Genomic DNA, 12,138 nt, shown 5'->3' on the forward strand with positions numbered 1-12,138 from the left:
GAAATGATGGTATGGTAATACCTAAAGAATAGTCATAAAAAGTGTAACAAATATGAATCATCTATGCTTGTAAAAATTTAAATAGCACAGAGTAACATTCAAGTTCCTCCGCACTAACCTAGGTAAAGAATCTCACTTTTTCTTTCCAGAGATCGGCAAGTGAGTGTGTGAATTCTTTGGTACCTTTGTCTAGTGACAGTATTTGTAACTGTTGATTTCACTTTCAATAATCGTTAAAAGCCCTATACTCCTATTTTATATTTGTATCACGGTCTTTAAGTATGTCTGTCTGTAAAGAGTTGGTGGAACAAAAAGGTAAGCCATAAAAAGCAGTGATGCCAGGAAATTGCTGCTCTGAAGTCATTAACAGGTCACTGCGTTTTGCCTTTATGAGACGACACAGGATGGGATGAATGGATTTGATCACACTACATATGCCTTCAGTAATCTCAACTGGGAAAATGCTTTAAAGAAATCATGACTTCTAAGGCTCTGGTAAGAGAGACCCACAGATTGGTGTTTTCTGGCTTACTGTAACGCACTCTGGGCCAAAGAATAATGTTGTAATAATTTGCTTGGTTAGAACTATAACTTGAAAATCAGAATCAGGCTGACCAGATGCTTTTTGGCCCTGGACAAGTGAGGGCAGGCTGCTGAGACCTCCGATATGCCTCAAACCCTGGGCTACTTGGCCCAGGACAAGATGCCGCTAGGCGGTGGTCAATTTTTAAGTTTCCTCTCCAAGCTACTGTAGGTAATTTATTAAAAAAAAAAAAAAAAAATTTAAAAAGCCCCAAATACTTTCTAGGCAATTACATACGCACATTACACATGATAGCCTTTTCTTCTTTAGACATATAAATTATAGCAAATGCTGAAGATGGAAAAAATAGAAAAAGCAGCAATGCTGATAGCCTTGCCAATGTACATATAAACCAACGGGTACATTTTCTTTTAAGAAAAGAAAGAAACTATACTAGGAAAATGCTTATTTCATGCCTGAACATAACCGAGCAGGCTGTTGGTACCACACAAGCAATATGATGTGTCTCTGTTCCAGGTAAGCCCTCAGTGATACACAGGGAAAATGCACACACCCACTTGTCATCACAGCATACTATACATAAAAATGTGCTTCACTGACACATGCTGAATAGCCAAGGATCCATTTAAAATTATGTGCTGTTGCTTAAATGTTTAGAAATGGCATTTTTGCCTACAGCACACCAAAGTGAAACCAGATAGAGACGCATCGTCTCTTTGGATGAACTCTACAGAGAGGAATGGAGAAATTCACACCTACACCACACACATTGGAGTGTGTCTGGAATCAGGGGGAGGCGCAGTTTGACGCCTCACAGATCTGGACAGCAGCGGGAAAATTGCTAATTAACGGGAGAATGAAAAAGCCCTAAAAAGTTATCACTTGGATCCATGTGCCTTTACCTTATTCTAGAGTGGGATTTCCCCCTAAATATTAAATTAAGGACAGGACTTGGAAAGAGTGCCTGTGGTTCTAAGAATTCAATAAATTGGCATGGGGGGTACTGGTTATAAGGGAATGCTGTCCATATAAAACAAGGCCCCCATTATTTTTCAGTTAAAGAATTGTAGTCTATTTTGAATGCTACCACTCCATGCGGCTTCATGTTCAACATGGGGCCCTCTGTTCTGTCCTGAAGTCCTACCACACTCTTCTAGTTTGCTCATTTTCCCATAGGACTCCCATACTTCTCCCCATAAGCCTGACATCTCCCCTCTCATCCTCGTCCTCAGCTGACATGACTTCCTCTTTCACTGAGAACCAGAATCACTTGAAAAGAACCTCCACAAGCTCTCCCCACCACGTCTCGCTGCCTATTAGAGAAAGGCCTGTGGATGCAATCTTCTCTGGATCAACGGTCCAGGACCCTATAGAAAGCAGAGCCCTTGCTCTGTCACTAGATCCCACTGCTCCACCTACTCAGGCGCCCTGCTCTAGCCAACTGTCCCCTGCATCACTGGCTTGTTCCCCTTCACCGAGTCATTTGCATCATTAGACAAGCTTCCGTTTCCTACATCTTAAAAAAGTAAAGATGTTCTACCTCAAATGCCCCCAAACCTCTTCCTTTTTATCTTTATAATAAAATTACCATGAAAACCTGCCTCTATTCCCCATCTTCAGTTCCTCTACTTCTGGGCTCCGATCAGACTCCCTGCTTCACTGCGCTAAAACTGCTTGCCAAGGCCCCCCAGGCGTTCTCATCCGCAAACCCACTGGTCAGTTCTCAGCTCTCCCGCAGACCCGCCAGCAGCATCCGGTGTGGTTCGGACTTCTTCCTTCCTGTTTCGCTTTCTTTACCAGCCTCCAGGAAACGGTCGGCTGGTTTCTCGCTTCCGTCACTGCTCACTCCTCTTCAGTCTCCTTTGCTGGTGTCTCCTTATCTCCTCCAAGCACGGAGTGCTCAGCACTTAATCCTCAAACCTGTCTCACGTCACTGCCTCATAGCTTTGACTTCAGTGCATTTCTCTCTGACTTCCAGGCTTGCTTATCCAATTTGCTTATTAGACATTTCCATTTGGATGTCTAATAGACATCACATACTTCTCATATTCAAAACCAAATTCCTGATATTTCCCCCAAAATGTTGCTCCCATCTTCTCTAGCTCAATAAATACCACTTTCATCCTTACAGCTGCTGAGGCCCAGAACCTCCTCAGTCATCTTTTTTCTTTCCTCACATCTAATCCATCCGCACATCCTGTTGGCTCTACTTTCAAAATGCATTCAAAATCTTAACCACTTTTTACCATCCCCACAGGTGATAGCTTGGACCAATCCACCATCATCACTTACTGAATTATACAGCCTCCAAAGTACTCTCCTTCCCCTAAACACTCTCTCACTCTCTCTCTCTCTCCCCTCCCAAAACACAGCAGCCAGGAGGATTACTTTCAAATGCCCATCAGATCATATCTGCTCCTCTCCAAACCCTCTGATGGCCACTCACCTTGGAACTCTGATTCCTGAAACCTGCCTATGGGCTCTGCGGGCCCTGCCTCCTCCCACACACGCCACTGTGCACCTCCATCTCCCTACCTCATCAGCTACTTCCCTCCCCACTGTGCTCCATCCACACTGGGCTTGCTTTTCCCCGAACACACCACCCACACCTCCTTCAGGTCTCTGCTTGTGTCACCTGCTCAGTGATGTCTTGCCTCCCTGACCACTGTATTTAAAATGTCAACTTTCATCTCAGGAAGGCATTCCCTAGGCTGTCTTCCCTGGCTTACTTCTTTCCATATCACTTGTCACCATGTGACATACTATATATCCTATTCGTTTACTGATCATCCGTCTCCCCTCACCAGAAATTCCCACAAGGGCAGAGATTTTGGTTTGTTTTGTTCATTTGCAGTACCCCCGTGCCTAGGGCAGTGCCGGGCATGTAACAGGCACTCAGTGAATATCTGTTGAATCCATGCATAAATACTCCTGATTTCAAAATACTGAGTACAGTGGAGAATTGTAGTTAAACATGCGGTTTTAAAATTTGCCCAATCTTGGACTGTATTCCAGTTTTGCAGTTTACTAGTTTACTCAGATTACTTAATCTCCCCAAGCTTCAGTTTTCTCATTTATAAACTGGATCAAATATAATAATGCCTATGTCTTACAAGGTTGTTTTGAGGAGTAAATGAAATATGAACTGTGCTTAGAATAATCCCTGGCTCATATGAATTATATACTAAGTGACAGTCCAGCATGAGGGATAATAATTTGCGGAAAGAGCCCATTTCTTGCTTATTCGAGCTAGGCAAATCAAATACAGCACTGTTCTTTATTTACAAAAGCTTGTATTTTACATTAAGGATATATACAGTCTATTTTACTTGTACTCTATTATGCTAATTTAGGGTACAACAATTAGCTGGACAGGCTGTAGTAAAACAGTGCATCTCTATAGGCAAAACTGAACATCTATGAAAGGAGTATTTAATAAGTACCTACTATGTGTCAGACACCATCCTAGGCACTGGGGATACGGTTGTGAGCAAAACGAAGTCCCTGCCATGCCTCAAAGAGGTTACTTTCTAGAAAACAGAGAGCTGGAAGGTAGCCAGACAAATAATTCACATAAATAGAGAATATTAAAAAGTATTAAAAATGAAGCCTGATTCAGATGCAAACACCACGAGGCACCATCTTGACATCTGAGATGGCCCTCCACCACCATGGTTCATCACTGTGATGCTAAAGAACAGACTAGGAAAAGTGCATGGATTTTGTTTGCCCATGAAACATTCTGTGTTGTAAGTCCCCAATATGTTATTGCCTTGATATAAAACATTCACTGTGCTTTTAAATGTCAATGTTTTGAGGTAGTACTTTTTAAAAAAATGTTAAGTGAAAAAAAATCTAGGTTTCGAGTATTTACAAATATATAATGTGACATAAAACAAAAACTCAGAAGCTGCTATATGAAAGTGCTACTGTTCTCTGGTTGATGAGTCATTACCTTCCTCACACTTTTTGTCTTTTACAAATTTTCTTTAATAAGCATAGTATTATCTACATAAACAGAAAAAAAGTTATAACCTTTCATCTACTAAAATGTCTCTGTTTTTTTGACCAAAGGAGAGGATATCCTTATACCAAAAGGAAATTGACTTGAAGATGTTATGGCCTGTTTCCTAAAGATTTGGTTCTAAGTTTGGTTTTCTTTCCTTTCTTTATTATCATAACAATACATGGTCACTGTAAAAGTTCAAAAAAAATAAGCAAAGAGAAGAAAATAAAAATCATCCACAATCCCACCATTCAATGATAACCACTAAGCATAGTTTTCAGTCTTTTTTTCTATGTAGATAATGAACTTTAGTTTTTTTATTCAGCTAGTTATACCTTTTTAAAAAATAAAAATAGGATAATAGTTTTTCACTTAGTGATATATCTTGAATAGCTGCATAATTTCTTGATATTAACATTTTATAAACAAGCCTCCACTATTCACACTAACCTTTTTCTAATTTTTCAAAATTATAAACTGCTGCAGTAAACACCTTTGAAGCTAAGTCTTTTTCCAAATCCATGATTACTTCCTCAAGAGAAATACTTATGAGTGAATTCCTTGAAGAATTGTGTCTTTACTTTAAGGTGCTTAACACATATTATACCAAGTTGTTCTCCATATCAATTTGTACTCTCATCAGTAGTTTAGGAGAACACCATTATTCTGATCTTATACATTGTCTCCAAAACAGTGTCTTCCTGCTTTGACAGGGGAAAAGCCATACCTTGTTTTCATTTATGTTTTTTGTCTGTTTATAGAGCCATTTGTTCTTTGATCCATTTCTTTCAACCAAACTGTTCCTATTCTCTTTTTGTTTTTCACTCTGGTAAACAGACTTCATTATATGTTGCAAATATTTTTCCCAGTGTCTCACTACTTTCTAATTTTCTCTATGGTATTTTTACGTGGATAAAAGTTTCTTATCTTTTTAAATCAGAGCTATAAATCCTTTCCTTTATGGCTTCTGCCTTTGATGTCCACCCCAACGTTATATAAATACTCACTTATATGTTGTCTAGTACTCTTGTTATTTCTTTTTAAAAAAAATATTCAATCTTTCCTCTACCCAGACTTTATTTTAGTTTAAGGTATGAGGCAGGCACCTCGGTTCCGTTTCTCCAGGCCAGCTGCTGGAAGCAGGCTTTCCTTACCTGGGCCTCATACTTCACTGCAGCCGAGAGCAGAGCGATGGCGTTCTCCTCGCAGATGCCTTGCTTGATAGTTTGTTGGCAGAGCTTTTTCAGACGATTTTCTCTATAAAATGTAGCCAAGTCTAGCAGTCCTGTTGGAAAAAGGTGTTTATTAGGGGGAGTGATTTCAAGCATCCTGATTTACACTCACTCACTCAGCCACTCAGAGATGATTTTGACAGTATTTTGGATATAATCCTCAGTGAAGCGCTGCGTAGACTGATGCTGACTGACACTTACACTTCAGTGTGGGGCTCTACCCAGGATGGCAGCCAAGCTGAGCAAATACGATACACAAATCATTAGCTGTTGAAAAACAGGAGCACAGGGAAAATACCTTTAATAATTTTTTCCTAGGAAAAAAAGAAAAAGCATGTGCACCTTGAATGACCCCTTTCCCTGCAATCTCAATGTCAGCTTCTCCTGGGCCATTCCCAGGAGCACACACACATGCTGTAAGAGTGCCTGCCATGAAAAGAAAGAAAACAAAAGAGAAGAAAAGAGGAGGGAGCGGAGGGGAGGGGATGGGAAGAGAGGGGAAGAGAGGGGAGGGGTGACCCTTTCATAGATATGTGTCTGCCTCCTGTTACCCTATCCCACTGCTCCTCCCTACAGCAAAACTCCTAGACAGAGCTGTCTGTATCTGCTGTCTCCATTTTCCCACCTCCCATTCTGACCTCAAGCCATTACAAGCAGAATCCCATCCCCACCACTACTGCAATCACACCTGGGGCGGTCACAATGGATTCCAGGGTGCCATATTCTCTGGTTTCCTCTTACTTGACACTTACACAGCATTTGACATGATTGATAATGCTCTCCTTAGGGCACTTTGTCACTTGCTTGCATTTTTCTTTAATTAGTTGCTCCTCAGTTCTCTAGGCTGAATCATTTTTCCTGACTTCCAAATGTTTGAGTGCCCCAGGGTTAAATTTTCAGATACTTCTCTCACTTACTTCCCAGAACTCCAGCCCCAGGGTTTTAAATATCATCTACATATGCAGGTGAGTCCTGTTATATTACCTGTCACCTATTTTTCAAGTAATTCAATAGAGACTGGGTGAGGTGATATATGTAAATTAATTTTATTCTACCCCAAGGAATGATAGGAAGTACTCTAATTGAAGCAATTAGCATCTGAAAGACCCTATTTGTTTTTCTGAATCTTCATTAGAGGATTTGTAATTAGCATAAAGAATGTCAGAATTAGTTTGTCATTGGCGAAATGAGTGGTAGATAGGATCAAAAGGTTAGCTGAATCCGGCTACTAGAATACTGTCATGTCCACCTCAAGCTAACTTTTCATGCAAGGTACTTAATAGAGTGTATGAAGTATAGAGAGCTGGGATTTCATCTATTTTACAATATTAATTGTTTTTGTGTCTGTCTGCTAATAAATCTTCTACATGTGGTAGACTTTGGTTGGAAACTTGCTTTTTTATAACAAATATTATCAAAGTTATAGAGGACACTGAAATCTTGAGAGTTGTGAATGGCTTCATTGTTTTTGGCCCCAAGCTTCAGATTCGCATCCGTAAGCGGCACTGCCCTAAGAGAGGACTCTGCCCCAAGTCCCGGCTCTACACCTCCTCCATGCACACCCTCAGCACAGGGTGGCCAAGGAGCCACATGCCCACTTCTAGACCACACTTTGGGTACCTGGGAACCTGGGACTGCCTGCATAATTGGCCCTGAGGCCACATGTGTGGGTATTTCCTCCCTTAGACCCCACCACCAATGTGCAGACCCCCTGGCCCAAAAGGGTAACCTGGGTTGGGGGTGGATAGAGCTTGGAATGCAAGCTAGGGTGCCCACACACCCTTCTGCCGGAGGAGGGGTCGGTCCTGCCAGTGCCATTGGGTTCTGGCACAGAACTCCAAGGAGTCCAGCAACTCTAAATGCCAACTAAAACTGAAACCTGTCCTTTCAGTTCTTAATGAAATTACATTTTTCAAGGAGGGAGGATTGGACATATTTTATCTGAAGTTCATTAGCTTGACATATAACTTTAAATTTTTAGACATATGGAGCATAGGTCTCCATTCAGAGTCTTGGCCAGAGCCCTGCAAATGTTAGGGGTGGGCCTATAAAAAATTGCCATTTGGGGCCAGGCGCAGTGGCTCATGCCTGTAATCCCAGCACTTTGGGAGGCCAAGGCGGGTGGATCACCTGAGGTCGGGAGTTCGAGATCAGCCTGGCCAACATGGAGAAACCCTGTCTCTACTAAAACTACAAAATTAGCCAGGCATGGTGGCACATGCCTGTAATCGCAGCTACTCAGGAGGCTGAGGCAGGAGAATCACTCGAACCCGGGAGGCAGAGGTTGTGGTAAGCCGAGATTGTGCCATTGCACTCTAGCCTGGGCAACAAGAGTGAAACTCCGTCTCAAAAACAAAATTGCCACTTGGGTATCTAACGGGAAGCTCAAACTCCTTTGACTTTCAAAGTCCAGAGCAAGCCTGTTGTTCTCCATCTTCCTCACCTCAGTGAATAGGACTTCCATGAAGGCAGCTACCCAGGCCAAGTACCTCAGTGCAGCCATCCTTCTCTCTCAACTCACATCTCTCATCCTATCTATCAACAAATCCCATCAGCAACCTCTTAAAAATATTATCTAGTATCTGATCTCTTTCAACACTTCCACTGCTATACAACCCCAACCCAGGAGACCATCATCTCTCACCTGAACCAATATAATAACTGATGTTTTAAACACAGATCACATCTCTCCTGTGGCAGAAGCTGCGAGCTGCTTCTCTCTCAACCCCTACCCCAACACACACACACACACACACACACACATCCACACTCTCTCTCTCACATCCATTCTTCCTTTCTACTGAAACCACAGAATTTTCAGCTGAGCAATGGCCATCTGGAAATGCCCACTTTCCCAGCCTCCTAAGCCGCTCGGCACAGACTTGATGGACTCGGGCCCACAGTCTGAAATAAGTGGAATTCCCGGGCCCTGCTGGTGGAGACACTGGGATCTGCTGCGTGGCCCTCGGTCTCTGTCCCCTTCTCCATGCTGCTGCCTGCAGTGCTCCACAGTGGTGATGATTTGATCCTTCTCTCTCTTATCTGTCCAGTCAACCTTTGCATAAGTAGTAACAAGGGAAATGTGTTTGGATTCAACACACACAAAAAGAAATACTTCTGTAATTACCCTCACGGCAACTTTCTTTTAGGTTCTATAGAAACCACCTTGTCAGTTCCTCAACATTTTGCCAAGTTTTCGGAAGTCTTTGGCAATTACCTACTGCCTCCTCAGGAGAAAGGCTGATGCTGTCTGTGTACAGGTATTCGAGGAAGGCCCGGTAAACAGGATATGAAAATTCACTCATTTCTACAATATCATCCTCGTTATCTTCCAACGACGAACGAAAATGCTCACATCTGAAGGAAGAAAGCAGCAAGTCAGGTCCTAGCTTCCCGGCCAGGGCAGACAGCCTCTGTGAGGAGGACGTCCTTCTCTCGAAGGTGCACACTGGCACGTCCCTGCTGTGGCTCCTCACTTTCTTTGCTGGCCTGGGTTTTCAAACAGTCATTTATTCGGCAAGGCTGTACATGCAAACCTGCTGCCAAGGGTGGCCCGGGAAGCAGCCCCAATGGCCGTGCTAATGGGGACAGAGCCGGACTCCCTGGCATCTCTATCACACCACAACCATTGTCAGCATCTAGAGAAATCAGCATCTAGAGAAATTTTTTTTTTTTTTTTTTATAAAATCTAAGTAATTCTGTTTCCTCACTCCATCATGGGTTGAATGATGTCCTCTAAAAATTCCTACGTTGAAGTCCTAATGGCCAATACCTCAAAATGCGACCTTACTAGGAGAGAGAGCCTTTAAAGAGGTAACCAAGTTATAAGAAGGTCACCAGGGTGGCCCTAATCCAATGTGACTGGCATCCTTATAAAAAGGGGAAATCTGGGCTGGGTGTGGTGGCTCACGCCTGTAATACCAGCACTTTGGAAGGCCAGTGGGTAGATCACGAGGTCAGGAATTTGAGACCAGCCTGACCAATATGGTGAAACCCCATCTCTACCAAAAATACAAACATTAGCCAGGCATGGTGGCGTGCGCCTGCAATCCCAGCTACTCGGGAGGCTGAGGCAGGAGAATCACTTGAACCTGGGAGGCAGAGGTTGCAGTGAGCCGAGATCACGCCATTGCACTCCAGCCTGGGCAATAGAGCAAGACTCTGCCATCTAACAAAAAAAAAAGGTGGGGGGAAATTTGGACACAGACATGCACAAAGGGAGAATGCCACATGCTGACTGGAGTTAAGCAGCCACATGCCAAGGAAGGCCAAAGACTGTCAGCAAACCCCCAGCAGCCAGGAAAGAGGCAGGAACAGATTCTCGCTCACAGCCTCAGAAGAAACCCATCCGGCTGACACTTTTGATCTGGGACTTCCAGCCTCCAGAACTTTATGTTGCTTAAGCCACCCAGCCTATAGTACTTTGTAACAGCAAACTAATCCACCCCCCTTCCTTCATGCAGGTTGATGTGATGCAGAGAGAGTGAACAAATGCTGCATAGCTTGATCTTACTAAAGAGGAACTTGGCCGGGCGCGGTGGCTCAAGCCTGTAATCCCAGCACTTTGGGAGGCCGAGACGGGCGGATCACGAGGTCAGGAGATCGAGACCATCCTGGCTAACATGGTGAAACCCCGTCTCTACTAAAAATTACAAAAAACTAGCCGGGCGAGGTGGCGGGCGCCTGTAGTCCCAGCTACTCGGGAGGCTGAGGCAGGAGAATGGTGGGAACCCGGGAGGCAGAGCTTGCAGTGAGCTGAGATCCGGCCACTGCACCCCAGCCTGGGCGACAGAGCGAGACTCCGTCTCAAAAAAAAAAAAAAAAAAAAAAAAAAGAGGAACTTGAGACTAAAATGCTGTGTTGAGTTTGTGACTCACTGCGGTAGGATTTAAATATCTGTTACACAACAACATAAAGAATTTCAAAATCATCATGTAAGAGAAAGCAGCCAGGCACAAACGAATGCATCCTGTATCATCCCATCTAAATACACTCCAGAAAATGCTAACTCATCTACAGTGACAGAAGGAGCCACGGTCTCCCAGGGCTAGGACATGAGGGGTCTCTGAAGGGTGGTGGGAATGTTCTCTATCTGGATGTGGGGCAGCGGTTTCACAGGCGTGGACATGTGTCAGCACCCATCAAACTGCACACTTGAAATGCACACAGCTCATTGCTCACAAACATTCACAAATGTGATTTTTAAAATCTCTGCGCTAGCCTCACTACAGACCTTTTTGGTCTGGAAAGGCCTCGATCTTCTCTTTTTTAAACCATCTAAAAGTACCCCACAAGTGATTAAAGAAAGTGATTACTATGAGCCGAGCTTGATTCCCAGGCAGAGAGGGTAACTGATGGACGTCCAAGTATCAGTACGGTGTTCAGAGCACAGGACACATTTGCAGGGTGCACTGGCTGCTCCCTGCTGCCAAGGTGACCACCCTACTTTTCAGGCCTCAGGATCGCCTACGGTCCTGATTCCCTGAACCACACACAACCTGTGTTATTTCTTGTTTCACGTATATTTCCCCCTGCTCCACTGTATGCTTGTAAGAGCAAAACAGTCTTACATTTTCTCTTTATTACTGAGGTGCCTAATAGAGTTGGACACTCAGAATACAATTGTTGAATGAATTATTTTTCTCAATTCTCAAAATAAATGATTCCTTACCGAATCTTGAGAAGGACTTTATGTGCATAAATGTACTTTCCATCAACCAGAAACTTCAGGTCTGCGGTGTCCGGGTTGTCAAATTCCCTCTTCAGTGACTCAGCCACTGTGAGGTGGTCATCGGGTTCTAGGAGAATAATGCAAATGCTTCCAGGTTAGCTACAGACATAATGAACATGCAGGCCAGGGTATGGCACTGCTCTACCGATGCTCATGAAAATACGAATTCCTCAAAATAACTGAGCAACTGAGCAATGGGTTTTTTCCCCTGAAGACAGATATGCATCTCTGTAATCATTAAGGATAAGAATCTCACACACATCGGCTTATAAATCTGGCAAAATAATAAGAAAAAGTCCCAAGCCACATCACTAATTTTGAATGAAATTTTAAACATTTGAGCAAATATGCTAGCTAAAAGTAAAAGACACAGTTTCTCGGTAAAATTAAAAAGTAGTCAAATAAGGGCAGGGCACAATGGCTCACACCTGTGATCCCAACACTTTGGTGGTGGTGGAGACAGAAAGATGGCTTGAGGCTCACAGTTTAAGACCAGCCTGGGTGACACAGCGAGACCCCACCTCCACAGAAAGTTTCTTTAAATTAGCCAGGCGTGGTAGTGGGTACCCATACTCCCAGCTACTCAACAGGCTAAGGCAAAAGGATTGCTTGAGTCCAGGCGCTC

The 12,138-nt window shown here is 43.4% G+C and overlaps 1 protein-coding gene across 12 annotated transcripts in view; it reads right to left on the bottom strand.

The window, feature by feature from the left end:
- Window positions 1–12,138, bottom strand: part of RCBTB2 (RCC1 and BTB domain containing protein 2) — a 44,579-nt gene that overhangs the window by 1,397 nt on the left and 31,044 nt on the right. For all 12 annotated transcript variants that reach the window (XM_009191920.2, XM_021929616.1, XM_009191921.3 and 9 more), the window contains 3 exons: window positions 11,454–11,580; window positions 9,000–9,139; window positions 5,705–5,835 (listed from right to left, as the gene is read on the bottom strand). In XM_009191920.2, the coding sequence (XP_009190184.1) occupies window positions 5,705–5,835; window positions 9,000–9,139; window positions 11,454–11,580 (398 nt within the window). The remainder of the gene's footprint in view (window positions 1–5,704; window positions 5,836–8,999; window positions 9,140–11,453; window positions 11,581–12,138) is intronic.

Source organism: Papio anubis, chromosome 15, assembly GCF_008728515.1.
Source record: "Papio anubis isolate 15944 chromosome 15, Panubis1.0, whole genome shotgun sequence".
In the NCBI taxonomy this organism is placed as follows: Eukaryota; Metazoa; Chordata; class Mammalia; order Primates; family Cercopithecidae; genus Papio; species Papio anubis.